This window comes from Somniosus microcephalus, chromosome 7 (assembly GCF_052327205.1).
Source record: "Somniosus microcephalus isolate GS21.2 chromosome 7, FLI_Smic_1.0, whole genome shotgun sequence".
Classification (NCBI taxonomy): Eukaryota; Metazoa; Chordata; class Chondrichthyes; order Squaliformes; family Somniosidae; genus Somniosus; species Somniosus microcephalus.
Genome location: NC_140993.1, coordinates 264,500,414 through 264,517,519, shown reverse-complemented (window position 1 = coordinate 264,517,519; position 17,106 = coordinate 264,500,414). Strand labels below are relative to the sequence as shown.

The window sequence follows — 17,106 nt, the reverse complement described above, 5'->3', positions numbered from 1 at the left end:
CACAGAAACAGGCCATTTGGCCCAACTACCTCGGGAAAGTTAAGACACATTCCACTTGTGCTGGCCATCTTTTTGGCCAGGATATATAGCCTCATAATTCTATCTGCAAAGCAATTACATATACAGTAATCAGAAGTTGGTGCTCTTCTCCATGAGCCCCCAGGTCTAATCCCACTCACTCATACCCTTCAAGATCCCACCCAGTCTAATTCTACTCTCCCGATACCCTTCAAGATCCCACCCAGTCTAATCCCACTCTCCTGATACCCTTTAATATCCCACCCAGTCTAATCCCACTCTCCCGATACCCTTCAAGATCCCACCCAGTCTAATCCCACTCTCCTGTTCATGTCCCATACCCTTTAACATCCCGCCTAATCAAATCCCACTCTCTCTACCACAGGATCTTTTATGCCCACCCGAGGGCAGACAGGGCCTCAGTTTAACTTCTCATCCGAAAGACGACATCTCCGACAGTGCAGCACTCCCTCAGTTCTGCGCTGGGAGTGTCAACCTGGCTTTTGTGCTCTGGAGTGGGACTTGAACCCATAACCAGACTCTGAGGTGAGCATGCTACTCACTGAGCCACTCTATATAATGTAGGATATTCCAGAGCTTTACTTGACTTACCTTTTGGAAGGGTGGAACTTTGCACAATCTCTCAAGACATTTGAACAATTTGGGTGCAGAGCATCATAGAGCAGATTGTACACGTGTGGCAGGAACAGACTGGATGGGCCAAATGGTCTTTCTCTTCCATTTTTTCTTAAATTATTAAGCCTCCATCAATAGGGATAAAAAGTGTTTTGTTTTAAAAAAAAAACTGGAAATCTGAAATAAAACCAAAAACTGCGAGAAATACACAGCAGGTTCAGCGCCATCTGGAAAGTGTAAAGGCAGCCTGAAGCTCTGGGCAGAGACCCTTTAGCACAAACAAAATGGAAAGCAAGAGCGGCCTCTTCATAGAACTGGCCAAAACAATGAGGGGAGGTTAAGCATAACAGGCAAATGACAAGTCAGACAAGCTATAGGAGCAGCTAATGCTTGGGTACAGTAGTGTAGTGGTTAGGTCACTGGACTAGTAATCCAGATTCAAATCCCACCATGGGCAGTTTGAGAACTTTAATTCAGTTTTTAAAATAAATAATCTGGAATGAAAAAAGCTGGTTTCAGTAAGTGACTGTGAAGCTGTCAGGTTGTCGTAAAGACCCAACTGGTTCACGAATGTCCTTTAGGGAAGGAAACCTGCCATCCTTACCCAGTCTGGGCCTATCCCTGACTCTTAACTGGCCTCTGGAGTGGCTTAGCAAGACACTCAGTTATATCAAAACCGCTACAAAGAATAAGACTGCAGCGGTTCAAGGCGGCTCACCACCACCTTCTCAAGGGGCAACTAGGGATGGGCAATAAATGCTGGCCTTGCCAGCAATACCCACGTCCCCAAAATTATTATTATTATTTTTTTTTTTTAAAACAACCGCTTAAAAGATAAAGAGGCTGGTAGTGGCAAGTGCTGGGTGACATCTAAAAAGGTCACAGTGAAGTGACTCTCCCATGAGTTGTTCATCTACGGAGAGTTCAAGGACACCTCAGGAGCTACAATGTTGAAACACGAATCCAATGAGAATACTGCCGTCGCCATTAGTTCTGCACTCACTTTCCTCTAGTCTTGACTATTCCAACGCACTCCTGGCCGGCCTCCCACATTCTACACTCCGTAAACTTCAGGTCATCCAAAACTCTGCTGTCCATGTCCTAACTCGCACCAAATTCAATTCACCCATTAACCCTGTGCTCACTGACCTACATTGGCTCCCAGTTAAGCAACGCCTCGATTTTAAAATTCTCATCCTGGTTTTCAAATCCATCCATGGCCTCGCCCCCTCCCTATCTCTGTAATCTCCAGCCCTGCAACACTTCGAGATCTCTGCGCTCCTCCAATTCTGGCCTCGAGCATCCCCCACTTCCATCGCTCCATTGGTGGCCGTGCCTTCAGTTGCCAAGGCCCTAATCTCTGGAATTCCCTCCCTAAACCTCTCCGCCTCTCTAGCCTCCTTTAAGACGCTCCTAAAAACCTATCTACCTCTGACCAAGTTTTTGGTCACCTGCCCTAATATCCCCTTACATGGCTCAGTGTCAAATCTATTTAATGCTTCAGTGAAGCGCCTTGGGATGTTTTACTATGTTAAAAGGTGCTATATAAATGCAAGTTTCGTTGTTGTAGAGAGCACCCTTTCACCAGTCTCGAGTTGGCCACGGGTCAGATTGACCAGGGCTTCTTCCTGCACAGACCCAGCATCCCCCCTTGGTGGTTAGACGGAGGTACCTCACCCTCAGGGTTAGCCAAAGGGCTGGTCCGTAGCCTCCATGGAGACTGACGGAGAACAGGACACCATGTGGGGAAACTTATTGCGAAGGAGTCAAGAGAAAATGAGACGGTAAAAATGTGGAGGTGGGGGGGGGGCGGGGGGTGGTCGGGGTCAGTTCTTTGGAATTTTTCTAAAATATATTTGAGGAATTTCCCCTTTTAAAATTAAAAAATCTGTTTTTTAGATTTATTTAATATAATGAGGTTGAGCTCCCATTTTTAGGTAGCCAAGTGAAGCCACTCCAAAATCCTTGGTTTTTTTTTTAATTCCGGAGAGTATTTAACTGTGGAACTTTGACTCCATCTAGAGTTGTTTTTCCAAAAGGACTAAACTGCATGTATATTTTTAAAATCGAGAGTACAACAATTGATCATCAATAAGAGTAGATAAATATAAAGAAACTATTTCTTCTGGTTGGGGGCGGGGGGGGGGGGGGGGGGGGGGGAGGTGGTGGGTGTGGAGGAGGAAGAGGAGTCCGGAACAAGGAGCCAAAACCTTAAAATTAGAGCCAGGCCGTTCAGGGGTGATGTCAGGAAGCACTTCTTCACACAAAGGGTAGTGGAAATCTGGAACTCTTTCCCCCCAAAAAAGCTGTTGAGGCTGGGGGTCAATCGAAAACTTCAAAACTGAGACCGATAGATTATTAAGGTTATTAAGGGTTTTGGAACCAAGATGGCTAGATGGAGCCAAGATACAGATCAGCCATGATCTAACTGAATGGCGGTACTAGCTCGAGGGGCCGAATGGTCTACTCCTGATCATGTTTCCACAACAGATGAGACCTCATCTTAACACCTCATCCAAGGGACAGAATGAAAAACACAAGGCAGTGAATATCCAATGCCCTTATCAAGAGTAGTGTAGACAGAGGTTCAACAGCAGCTCACAACTAAAGCAAAGCAACCAGAAGTAGAGAAGATAGAAAAAGATCAGCACAGTGGACATTTCACTATGCTTGTACTTTATTCACAATCGCAGAATCAACTATTGTTCCAAAATATCATTTTATTTGCTATATTTATTTACGAGTACCTCTGTATGACTAGTCACATTTTGCAATACATTAGAACCTCACCCTCCTGCACTGATCCAAGCCAGTGGCCCGTTTACTGAGGCGGAGAGTCTGTGGCACAGTAGTTGTGGCAGTACAGTACTTGGTTGCAGCTCGCTCTCTGGTATTAATCGGGGGGGCGTTACACAAGGGCGGGATGCTGCTGCTGGCTTCGCCCGGCGTTGAATGGTCCCGGTAGAAGGTCGTGGGCACTGCTTCCTCGTTGGTGAATTCAAACAGCCAAACCCAGCAGCAACATCGGCAGCCCGAGAACTACCCACAGGAGAGTGAATCATCGTGGTCGGGAAGCCCTTTGGCAAATCCAAGTTTTGGTTGGCTGGAGTTTGGTAGAGTGAGGTCCTACGGTAGAGACTGCACATTCCATTTACCGCATTTCCCCGATTAAAATTCCACTATAAAACGCTCATCGTCCTTTATTTGGTATAATTCAACTTTTTGTTTAATATCTTCCTCAAGGCCTTTCTTTACACGGAACGAATATCTTCAAAAAAAAGTCACCACTGAAAAGCAGCGGTGAACGCAAGCTTGGTAAAATACTATTTACACAAAGTTAGCAGTCCGATTAGGACGGCACTCAAACCAGTTAGTGAAACGCCCATAAATTATCTGTGATAGTTACTTAAAAGAAAATGCGTTCCTGGAGGCTTTTATTTGGTTCAGACTCTCCATCTCCTCCCCATTCTCAGCTTGGCCAGGTTACGCCACCAGCACCTAGAAGCTGAACCACAGGGATTTGTAAATCCCACTTAACGGGAAAAATATTTACAATGTAATTTACAGTTTAATTTGCCAATCTTTCACTTTGTACTCCCAAAATTCAACTGGCAATCTCCTCGGCCGTTTGACTAAAGGATAATATATAAAAGTGTTCTAGAACATACACACAGTATTTATGGAGGTAACTAAAGGGCAATATAAAACTGTTCTTTAACATACAGTGCATTCATTCCATCACTTTAATAGCTGAAAATATAACAGGAAACAAATCGGAACAGCTAGAAATATTGCAATTACAAACCAATACCGAATAAAACTTTTTTTTTTTTTTTTTTTAAAAACCTCGACCAACCTTCAAATCCCGGAAACACTACGAATCTATCCTCGTCCTACCTCCGGTATACATCTGAGATCTAAATTAGATTCAAACCAAAAAACAAAATGCTGTCCGCAGCTTTATCAATGGACCAGTTGCAGAATTTGCATTTTCCCGTCAGCTGGCCGAAAGCCATTACAGTTCACGGTGAGGTTCTGCCGTTCCCCCTCCACCGCCCCATCCCGATCCTCTTTTCCAGTTGGGAAACCGACTCGATGAAAACAAGCGGACACTGGTGTCGAAGTCTCACTTCCGTTGGACGGTGTTGAATGGCGGCGGTTGAACAGTCTGGATGGACTGAAACACGGGTTTCTTTTTTACATCAGAAGGCAGCGTTTTCACCGAGGGCAGCAGCTGATTCCTTTTGATGATCTGTAGCGCCAACTGCGTGTTGCCTGCCCCAAAAAACAAAAACGCACAGACACGCCAACCAATGAAGAGGCTATTGTTTCAGAAACATAACTGGACATTGATTGTTAGCTATCAGGGGAAGGGAAGGGAAGTAGCGCAAAGTCAAAAATTTTAAACTCCAGCAACTTTAAAATCTGGCAACAAGTAATACTGTGCATACAACAAATTTTAGACGACAGGATAAAGGAAAGAAACATAGGAACAGGAGGCCATTCACCCCTCGAGCCTGTTCCGCCATTTAATTAGATCATGGCTGATCTGTATTTTAACTCCATCTACCCACCTTGGTTTTGTAACCCTTAATACTCCTACCCAACAAAAATTTATCAATCTCGATTTCGAAGTTTTCAATTGAGCCCCGGCCTCAACAACTTTTTGTGAGGAGAGCGAGTTCCAGATTTCCACTACCCTGTGTGTGAGGAAGTGCTTCCTGACATCACCCCTGAACGGCCTGGCTCTAATTACAAGGTTACGCCCTCCTTGTTCTGGACTCCCCCCACCAGAGGAAATAGTTTCCCTCTATCTACCCTATCATATCATCTTAAACATCTCAATTAGATCACTGCTTAATCTTCTATACTGGAGGGAATACAAGCCCAGTCTACGCAACCTGTCCTCCTAATTTAACCCTTTTATCCCCGGTAACATTCTGGTGAATCTGCGCCGCTCCCCCTCCAAGGCCAGTATAATCCTTCCTGAGGTGCGGGGCCCAGAACTGAACACAGTGCTCTAAATGGGGTCTAACCAGAGCTTTATGTAACTGTAACATAACTTCCAGCCCTTTGTATTCCAGCCCCCCTTGAGATAAAGGCAACTTTCTGAAACAAAACAAAAATATAAAATACCAGAACCTCTTGGTTGCAAGAGACAGCAGATTCACCAAACCCACACTCCTAGCAGGGAGCCACACTCAACAGGAGCAGAGGTCGGTTAAAGGGCTGTTGTATCCTCGCTGACCAACATCAGGCCCCGGTTAAGCAACGCCTCGATTTTAAAATTCTCATCTGTGCTTTCAAATCCCTCCGTGGCCCCGCCCCTCCCTATCTCTCTAATCTCCTCCAGCCCTACAACCCTCCAAAATCTCTGTGCTCCTCAACTCTGGCCTCTTGAGCATGCTCGATTTTCATTGCTCCACCATTAGTGGCCATGCATTCAGCTGTCTGGGCTCTAGAATTCCCTCCGTAAACCTCACCGCCTCTGCACCTCTCTCGTTCCTCCTTTAAAACGCTCCTTAAAACTTACCTCTTTGCCCATCTGTCCTAATATCACCTTATGTGACTCGGTGTCAAATTTTGTTTGGTAACGCTCCTGTGAAGCGCCTTGGGATGTTTTACTACATTAAAGGTGTGACATAACTACAAGTTGCTGTTGTTGTGCCAATACTCCGACCCATGCTCCCTTCAAGCACAAGACTGGTGAACGTACCCCAAAAGTAGGTATCTACTGATGAATGAACAGCGGGAGCAGCCTCAAAGTGAGCCCGAGGGTCAGGAGCATCGCCCGACACACCAGCTAGGATTTCTGTCAAAGGGCCGGGGTCCCCACGTTATCTCCCCATTGGTTAGAAGAACTTCCTTCTGGTTTAACTTCCACATCCATTTAGGAAGAATTGGGATTTTTATAGCAGGGAACTTCCTTGAAAACTAGTCCCACAGACAAGGAACGTCTGTGCCATCAAACCGCTTCCCCGCCACCTCACACCCACAAGTAAACTTTCTGTACGCACCGGCAGCCCACATAATAAAAACAATTAATGGACCGGTGCTGAGATCGCTCTCCCTGTTTCGGGCAGCCAGCTCTCGCCGCTCGCTCCCGCAACCGGAGCGAGGTGCTCGGCGAGTCGGGCAGGGGCAGCGCAGCACGATGAGCAGCAGCCAAGTCGACTCGCTAGAGCACATCGGCCAGCAGCTCCTCGGCGGGAAGGAATTCCGACTGGGAGGAGGGGAGCCGAGCATGGCGGCCAGAGGCCGACCCGTGAAGAGAGAGAAGTAGGCCCCGGGCCGTGGAGACGGTGAAGAGGAGGCCGCATTGGAGCATTCACATCCCGGCGATGTGTTCGGCGAGTCGGGCAGAGGAGCGCAGCGCAACGAGCAGCAGCAGCAGACTCACGACACGCTGCAGCACGTCGGCCGGCAGCTCCATTTCGGGTAACTCGCAGTCCGGATGGGAGGAGGGGAGCCGGGCATGGTGGTCAGAGCGGGAGAAGCAGGCCACCACACGTGGAGCCGGCAACAGTGAGGAGGAGGCCGCGGTGAAGAGGAGGACGGAGCGGCTGAGGGACATCGTGCTCCCACTGCCACGGGAAGCCATTGTATTGACTCTGAACGCGGCGCTGTATGTATAGCTGACGCGTCCCGACGGGGAACAAGCATTCCATTGTACTTGTTACATATGGCAAATAAATCTAATCTGAATCTGAATCTTATTCAAACAAGGCCAGGAAGGAATCATTTTCCTTTGCCTCTACATGTTTTGGTTACAAGGTGATATTTTAAAATACATTTCAAGTAGTAGCCTTAGTGATCGCAATTAGATGGGAACTTACCATTCTGCAATTCAAGATAAACAGCCAGTAGGATGCCTTCAGGGGGAATCTCTTTAGGATTAACCATCGAAGCAGCCTCCAATTTAAACACAAAAAGGAAAACAGAAGAATGGGCGATTGTAGTTACAATGCAGTTAGACTTTTCTTTAGTAAGGATATGACAAAGCTGCAGCACTTTATGAAATGCTTCTGGAAGCCCATATAAACTTCATCTACTGCATCCCCTGTCTATTAGTCACATGAAACAGTCAGAGGGTGGTGAACCTGTGGAATTCTCTACCACAGAAGGCTGTAGCGGCCAAGTCACTTAATATATTTAAGAAGGAGATAGATAGATTTCTAGACACAAAAGGCATCAAGGGGTATGGGGAGAGAGCAGGAATATGGTATTGAGATAGAGAATCAGCCATGATCATATTGAATAGCGGAGCAGGCTCGAAGGGCCGAATGGCCGACTCCAGCTCCTATTTTTCTATGATAATCTACAGATAGAAACAGAGAGCGGGGGAAGGACAGACAAGAGGGATTATAAAGAAACACTTGCAGCTAACGGAAAGGGAGATGACAAAAGTTTTTATTAACACTTCAGGAAAAAGATTCATGAGAGGTGGGCTACTCTAAAATGAACAAAGTGAGATTATTAAGGTATATAAGGAAATGGCAGTCACTTAAATACTTTACTTATTAATCCAGAAGTCTTTTAAGACGTCTTTCACTCTCCTCCAAGTACTGAAGCAAGGGGAAAGCAATGGATTATATACATAAGGGAATTCTTGAGGGGATGAGGGTGCAAAAAGTATCCAGGTCCAGCTGGTATGCAACCAAGAATACTGAGGGAGGTTAGTGAAGTGGGGACAAACCATAATTTTTTAAAATTCAATAGAGACAGAAGCTGTGCCAAAGGACTAGAGGGTGGCAAGTATTACACCTGGGCTTAAAAACAGGGATATCAACCAGTCATCCTTGCGTCAATAGTAGGAAAATTACTGGAGACCACAATTAAAGATAAAATAAAACGAATACGAAGAAAGGCATGGGCTGATCAGAGATAGTCAACATGGATTTGCATGGCTAGGTCAAGTCTGACTAACCTATTAGAGCTTTTTTGAGGGAATAATGGAAGTACAGATGGGGTCATTCAGTGAATGTGGTTTATATGGACATTTGATAAAGTGCCGCATAAGAAATTGACTGGGTAAATGATAGCCCGCAGGATAAACAGGAAAGCGATTCCAAGGCTAATGGCCAGGAAAAATATATTTCACTAAAACACAAGAACAAGACAAACACTAATGCGATGAATAAAAGACATATGGGAAAAATTGAGGGTAAGGAAAGAGCCATACACTAAGTACATGGACAGCAGCGGAGAGGGAGAATACGAAGAGATTAGGAGAGAAGTCAAAAAAAACAATTAGGAAGGCAAAGAGGAACTATGAAATTAAATTATCAAGGAACATAAAACAAAATAGTAAAATATTCTACAGGCACATAAATAAAAAAAAGTAAAGTTGGGATGGGAATAGGGCCACTATGGGATGGACAGGATAAAAATCACAGACAGCGATAGAGAAATGGCAGAAATATTAAATAATTACTTTGATTCAGTATTTACCAAGGAGACAGACCAGGTGAACATAACATCAGATGATGAGATTAGAAATGAGATAACCCCATTTAAAATAAAGAGGAGAAATATTAAATAAACTAATCAAACTCAAAGAGGATAAAATTCCGGTCTGGATGGATTACATCCGCACATTTTAAAAGAATCTAGGGAAGAGATAGCATAGGCTCTACTACACATATTTAATAATTAATTAGAAAAAGGTGTAGTGCCAGAGGTCTGGCGGATAGCTAATACAATACCTATATTGAAGAAAGGAGATAGAACATGTCCAGGGAACTACAGACCAGTCAATTTAACACTGGTGGTAGGAAAAATAATGGAATCCCTACTAAAAAGGAGAAAATAGAACATCTAGAAACCAAAAAATATAATAAATAGTCAGCATGGATTTCAAAAGGGAAAGTCTTGCTCAACCAATTTCACTGAATTTTTTGAAGAAGTAACAGAGAGAGTAGGCAAGGGTAATGCAGTAGATGTAATCTATCTAGATTTTCAAATGGCCTTCGATAAGGTACCACATAATAGACCGACGAATAAGGTCAGAGAATGCGGAGTCAGGGGACAAGTAGCAGAATGGATAGCTAGCTGGCTTCAAGACAGAAGGCAGAGTGTGTAGGGGTAAAGGGTAGCTATTCAGAGTGGCAGAAGGTGGTAAGTGGTGTTCCACAAGGATCAGTGCTGGGACCAATGTTGTTCACAATTTAGACTTTGGAATCAAGAACACAATTTCTAAATTGGCAGATGACAAAAACATTTTTTTTGAGGGGGGGGGGGGGATAGTCAATACTGAGGAGGACTGCAACAAATTACAAGATGACATTAATAAACTTGCATAATGAGCATATAATTGACAAATGAATTTCAACACAGATAAATGAGGTATCACATTTTGGTAAGAAAAATAGGGAGGTCACATATTACTTGGAAAATACTAATCTAAATGGGGTAGAAGAGCAAAGGGATCTCGGAGTACAAATACACAAGTCATTAAAAGTAGCGACACAGGTTAAGAAGCCATAAAAAAAGCAACCAAGCACTAAGGTTTATTTCCAGAGGGATAAAATTAAAAAGTAGAGAAGTTATGCTAAATTTGTATCGAACCTTGGTTAAACCACATTTGGAGCATTGTGTACAATTCTGGTCGCCATATTATAAAAAGGATATAGAGGCACTGGAGAGGGTGCAGAGAAGATTTATAAGGATGATACCAGAAATGCGAGGGTATACCTATCAGGAAAGGATGAACAGGCTGGGTCTCTTTTCTCTTGAAAAGAGAAGGCTGAGGGGTGACCTAATAGTCTTTAAAATCATGAAAAATTATGATAGAGTAGACACAGTGTTTCCACTTGTGCGGAAGAGTAAAACTAGAGGCCATCAATATAAGATAGTCACCAAAAAATCAAATAGGGAATTCAAAAGAAACTTCTTTACCCAGAGAATGGTCAGAATGTGGAACTCGCTACCACAGGGAGTGGTTGAAGCAAATAGTATAGATGCATTTAAGGGGAGGATAGATAAGCATATGAGGGAGAAGGGAATAGAGGGTTATGCTGATAGAGTTAGATGAGGAAAGACGGGAGAAGCTCAAGTGGAGCATAAATGCCGGCATGGGACTGGTTGGGCCGAATGGCCTGTTTCTGTGCCGTATATCCGATGTAAATGGCTGACAGCCAGACAGCAAGGGTTATGATAATGGACGTTTTTCCCAACTGGCAGGTGGCAGCTAGTGGGGTGCCCCAGGGATCAGCGCGCATCACTTTTGTTTTATACACACGCACACACAAGTACATCTCACATGGCAATAGCAAAATACTGCAGATGCTGGAAATCTGAAACAACAGAAAATGCTGCAAACACTCAGGTCAGGCAGCATTGAGGAGAGAGAAACAGAGTTAACGTTTCAGGTCGAGGACCCTTTGTCAGAACTGGAAAAAGTTAGAGAAATAACTTAAGCAAGTGTGGGGCAGGGACAGGGAGGAGGGGAGGAAAGAACAAAGGAAAGGTCTGTGATAGGATGTAAGGCAGGAGAGATTAAAAGACAAAAGGGATGATGGTGCAAGGGAAAAGGAGATGGTAATGGGATAAGTTAAGAAACAAAAGATGGCTCTAGATGAGGCGTAAATGGCGATGGCAGAATCATCAACAGCTACCATGTGAGAGAAAAAGGGAAAAAAATATAGGGCCGAGGTTATAGTCTGAAATTGTTGAACTCGATGTTGAGTCCAGAAGGCTGTAAAGTGCCTAATCGAAAGATGAGGTGCTGTTCCTCGAGCTTACGCTGAGCTTCCATGGAACAATGCAAGGGGCCGAGGACGGCGAGGTCAGAGGGGGAGTGGAGCGGAGAATTAGAGTGACAGGCGACCGGAAGCTCGGGGTCACGCTTACAGACTGAACGGAGGTGTTACGCAAAGCGGTCACCAATCTGCGTTTGGTCTCCCCAGTGTAGAGGAGACCGCATCGTGAGCAGCAAATACAGTATACTAGATTGCAACAAGTACAAGTAAATCGCTGTTTCACCTGGAAGGGGTGTTTGGGGCCCTGGACAGCGGGAAGGGAGGAGGTAAAAGGGCAGGTGTTGCATCTCCTGCGCTTGCACATGAAGGTGCCGAGCGAAGGGGAAGGGCTGTCGGGGGTGATAGAGTGGAGGACCAGGGTGTCACAGAGGGAGCGGTCCCTTCGGAATGCTGAAGGGGGGGGGGGGGGGGGGGGAGAGAAGATGTGTTTGGTGGTGTGATCACGCTGGAGGTGGCGGAAATGGCGCAAGATGATCCATTGAATGTGGAGGCTGGTGGGGTTAAAGGTGAGGACAAGGGGAACCCTGTCATGGTTCTGGGAGGGAGGGGAAGGGGCGGGGCGAGAGCAGAAGTGCGGGAAATGAAACATCCAGATGGTTTTTCGCCTCTCCCGGGAGATCACATGGGTTCGGGTGGATGCAGAGTGATAGAAGATTTGAGGTTAGGATCAGATCAGCCATGATCTTATTGAATGGTGGAGCAGGCCCAAGGGGCCGATTGGCCTACTCCTGCTCCTATTTCTTATGTTCTTATGTTCTTATGTTCAAATGGGATTATAGCAAGCAGAAAGAAAGCATGATGCAGATTTACCAGGATCTCAAGGTCAGCACAGAGGGGAAAATTAGACAAACTCTATTCTGCAGTGTTTGCCACAAGTGGCGATTGATGTTAAATCACCTACAGCATTCAGGCAGATACTGGATACAAAAGGGTATGGGGAGTAAAATCAGCCCCCAAGGTGGTGCCTGAATTCAGACAAGCAAGGATGGCCTCTTCCCGCACTAAAATGTCTGAGCTTTCCCCTCCTTTTAGTTGGTTTACGTTTCGTCAATTAGATATGTGACTGGTAACTGAACAGACAGGGGTTATTTGAACCCCATGGATGTGCTCTGACTTAAAAGACACGACGTTACGAACGGAATTAGATGCAATCGATCGATCTGGATGGTCTGGGCTTAATTACACGGCCTTGTGTTTCTCACCTGGTGAAGACATTTGCGTGCCTTGTCATATTCACTGCGTAGACAATATGCACTGCCAAGATTGAAGAGCATCATTGCACAAGCAGATGTAACGGAATTGGGGTAACACTGCAGTATCTGTTTTCCAGCTGTTCAATGCACAAAATAAAGAGAGTTAGAAGACCGACATTTTAAACTTAGAATCATAGAATAGTACAGCACAGAAGGAGGCCGTTCGGCCCATCAAGTCTGCGCCGGCTCTTTTGAAGAGCAATCTGGTTAGTCCCAATCCCTCGCTCTTTCCCCATACCCCTGCAATTTTCTTCTCCTTCAAGTAGTTATCCAATTCCCTTTTGAAGGTTACTATTGAATAGAACATAGAAACATAGAAAAATAGGAGCAGGAGTAGGCCATTCGGCCCTTCGAGCCTGCTCCGCCATTTAATATCATCGCTGATCATCTATCTTATTACCATATTCCCGCTCTCTCCCCATACCCCTTGATGCCTTTTGTGTCTTGAAATCTATCGATCTCCTTCTTAAATATATTCAGTGACTTGGCCTCCACAGCCCTCTGTGGTAGAGAATGCCACAGGTTCACCACCCTCTGAGTGAAGAAATTTCTCATCAGTCCTAAATGCCCTACCCCGTATCCTGAGACTGTGACCCCTCGTTCTCAACCCCTCCCAGCCAGGGGAAACATCCTCCCTGCATCCAGTCTGTCTAGCCTTGTCAGAATTTTATACATTTCAATGAGATCCCCTCTCATTCTTCTAAACTCTAGTGAATACTAGAATGTTGACCCTGCTTTCTTTTGAAGAGTGTGGGATCTTCTACATCCTCTTCAGGCAGATAGGACCCTCGGACATCTCATCCAAAGGCCCTCGGACAATGAAAACTCTTCCAGTAACGCAGTGAAGTGTCAACCAAGATTATGTAGATGTGTCTGCAGGAGTCTCAACTCTGCTTAGAACACAAAGTCGACCATTTTGTTTCAAAATGCAGACAACCTCACTGAAAACAGGTTGTAATGATGGAGATGCTAAAATAGAGCTTGCATTTACATAGCGTCTTTGCATTTACATACCACCAGACAGTGCATTCCAAATCCTAACTAATCGAAAGATGATATGCTGTTCCACTTTTCAGCTTTCCGGACTCAACATCGAGTTCAACAGTTTCAGATCATAACCACTGCTCACATTTTTTCGGACAGTTATTCCCATTTACAACCCTTGACCCATCTTCTGTTTCTTTACTTGTCCCATTACCATCTCCTATTGCCTTCCACCACCATCCCTTTTGTCATTTAATCTCTCCTGCCTTCCACCCTATCACAGACCTTCCCTTTTGTTTTCTTCCCCTTGCCCAGCCTCTGTACTTGCTTCAAACCTGTTACATCTCTAATTTTTTCCAGTTCTGACGAAGGGTCATCGACCTGAAACATTAACTCTGTTTCTCTCTCCACAGATGCTGCCTGACCTGAATATTTCCAGCATTCTCGGTTTTTATTGCAGATTTCCAGCATCCGCAGTATTTTGCTTTTGTACATTTTCTTCAGTGAGCTTTGAATTCTTTTTTGTTATTTTAACGTACAAAAGAGTCTGGCTGAGCTGGGGCTCCATCACTTCTCTGTATCGAACCGATAAACCGGGGCCGAAGGCCAGGTGAGCATAGCGTAGAGACAGGTCCTGAACAGGAAGACTCCACTCAAATGCTTGCATTTATATAGCGCCTTTAACATAGTAAACGTCCCAAGGCGTTTAACAGGAGCGTTCTCAACAAACAATTGGACACCGAGTCACATAAGGAGAAACTAGGACAGGTGACCAAGCTTGGTCTAAGAGGTAGGTTTTAATGAGAGTCTTAAAGGAGTGGAGAGGTTTAGTGAGGGAATTCCAGGGCTTAGAGACCAGACAGCTGAAAGCACGGCCACCAATGGTGGGTTGAAGGAAATCGGGGATGCGCAAGAGGCCAGAATTGGAGAAACACTGAGATCTCGGAGGGTTGCAGGGCTGGAGGAGGTTAAAAAGATAGGGAGGTGCGAAGCCATGGAGGGATTTGAATACAAGGAGGAGAATTGTTTTCTTTTTAAAATCGAGGTGTTGCCGGACCGGGAGCCAACGTAGGTCGCAAGCACAGGGGTGATGGGTGAGCGGGACATGACATTTTTTAACACTTTAATTATATGGGTCTTGGCCCACAAGGCAAGAGAACCAACACAAAATATCCATCATAGATGGTATCACAGCAAACTCTTCCAGTTTTCTCTCCTCAACCCTCCCCGATGAATTATATGCATCATTGGAGTAAGTCATTCAAGGTATTACTGGTTAGATATAAGACAAACTTTAGTTTTCTGAGGCATAAAAAGTGCATTAAACAAGTGTTAAAGCTGACACGTTCCATATATGATCCATCAAACTCCCTTTTGCCATTTAATCACTCCTGCCCTCCACCCTTCGTTCTTTCCTTCTACTCCACCCCCCACTTTTTCCCCGCCTCTATACTTGCTTAAAAACTGGTGAATCTCTAACTTCTTCCAGTTCTGACGAAAGGTCATCGACCTGAAATGTTAGATCGGTCTCTCTCCCCACAGATGCTGCCTGACCGGCTGAGTGTTTCCAGCATTCCTTTTTTATTTCAGATTTCCAGCATCCACAGTATTTGGCTTTTGTTCCTAAATATGATGTTTTTTAAACGTATACTTACAGTTTTCCATCTGTTCATTTTCTCCTCGGTCAGATCCTGAAAAGAAAGGCCAAAATGTCTCAATTCACGTTTACTTTCCAGGCAACCAATATATAAGCATGTTAATTTGATCGCTGCTATCTTTTACCCCATTCTCTGAACTGAAGTAAAATGCACTCTTTCTTTCTTTTATGTATTGCAGTTTGCAGAAACATAGAAGATAGGAGCAGGAGTAGGCCATTCGGCCCCTCGAGCCTGCTCCGCCATTCAATGAGATCATGGCTGATCATCCAAATTCAGTACCCTGTCCCTGCTTTCTCCCCATAGCCCTTGATCCATTTAGTCTTAAGAAATATATCTAACTCCTTCTTGAATATATTTAATAAGTTGGCCTCAATTGCCTTCTGTGGTAGAGAATTCCACAGGTTCACCACTCTCTGGGTGAAGAAATTCCTCCTCATCTCAGTCCTCAGAACATCAGTGATGGTGCATTATACAACTTCCACTGCACCTCCCAAACTCCCCTCCAAGTCACAGACCATCCTGACTTAGAAATATATCGCCGTTCCTTCATCGTCGCTGGGTCAAAATCCCAGAACTCCCTCCCCAACAGCACTGTGGGAATGCCTTCACCACATGTACTGCAGCGGTTCAAGAAAGCGGCTCACCACCACCTTCGCAAGGGGCAACTAGGAATAAATGGTGGCCTTGCCAGAGACACCCACGTCCTGAGAATGGATTAAAAAAAAAAAAAATTGGGAAGGGATTGGAGGTCTGGCTAGTCAGGAGGGGAGTGGGGGGAGAAATGGAAGTCTCGAGTCTGGCAGAGGGCGATAGAGAAGTGAAAGCACCGCAGAGCAGGGTCTGGGAGCACCAGCGGCAGGTGAGGGAAGACTTGCCCGGGTTCCCCACCAGGGGAGAGGAGTACTGGAATCACTGGGGGGCTGTGGCTGCAGCAGGGGTATCTGGGGTGTGGCAGCACCGTTGGAAGCAATTCCAGAATTTAGGAGCAGTCGTAGGAGATTTAGGGTCTCTCAGTACTGGACTCGGAGGGCCCTGGTTTACGATAGCACTAGAGAGGAGGCGGTGAGAGTGTGGAGGTCTTGCTGTGTGAGAAAGGTGGGGCAGGGGAAAAGAGAGGGGGTATCAGAAGTGAGGAAGAAGTCCAAGGTATACATGTGCTAGTGATGGGGGGGGGGGGGGGGGTGAAGGAAGAAGAGTGGTCCTAGGGTTTGCGAACATTGGGGAGGGTTGTGCCAGGGAGCGAGTGCGAGTACACCCAGGAACCATCAGGGTGAATTGCAAACCTAAGCAGAGGCGAAGAGAAGTAACAATTTTTTTTTCCAGAAAGTGCTTTGCGCAATGGTGAAAGCTTGCTTCAGCTTCTCCCAAGAAATCATAATCATAATTAATCCAATTCTGGCCACCATATTTTAGGAAGGATGTCAAGGCCTTGGAGAGGAGATTTACTAGAATGGTACCAGGGATAAGGGACTTCAGTTTTTTTTATTTGTTTATGTGATGTGGGCGTCGCTGGCAAGGCCAGCATTTATTGCCCATCCCTAATTGCCCTTGAGAAGGTGGTGGTGAGCTGCCTTCTTGAACCGCTGCAGTCCGTGTGGTGAAGGTACTCCCACAGTGCTGTTAGGGAGGGAGTTCCAGGATTTTGACCCAGCGACAATGAAGGATCGGCGATATACTTCTAAGTCAAGATGGTTTGTGACTTGGGAGGGGAACTTGGAGGTGGTGGTGTTCCCATGCACCTGCTGCCCTTGTCCTTCTAGGTGGAAGAGGTCGCGGGTTTGGGAGGTGCTGCCGAAG

The 17,106-nt window shown here is 45.4% G+C and overlaps 1 protein-coding gene across 2 annotated transcripts in view; it reads right to left on the bottom strand.

Annotated features, from left to right (window-relative positions):
- Nucleotides 1-3,288: 3,288 nt before the first annotated feature.
- The window catches only part of cnot10 (CCR4-NOT transcription complex, subunit 10), a 48,117-nt gene continuing 34,299 nt past the window's right edge, over nucleotides 3,289-17,106 (bottom strand). For both annotated transcript variants that reach the window (XM_085993717.1, XM_085993716.1), the window contains exons 16-19: nucleotides 15,307-15,342; nucleotides 12,617-12,744; nucleotides 7,491-7,566; nucleotides 3,289-4,929 (exon numbers count right to left, since the gene is read on the bottom strand). In XM_085993717.1, the coding sequence (XP_085849843.1) occupies nucleotides 4,781-4,929; nucleotides 7,491-7,566; nucleotides 12,617-12,744; nucleotides 15,307-15,342 (389 nt within the window). In that variant the 3' untranslated portion in view covers nucleotides 3,289-4,780. The remainder of the gene's footprint in view (nucleotides 4,930-7,490; nucleotides 7,567-12,616; nucleotides 12,745-15,306; nucleotides 15,343-17,106) is intronic.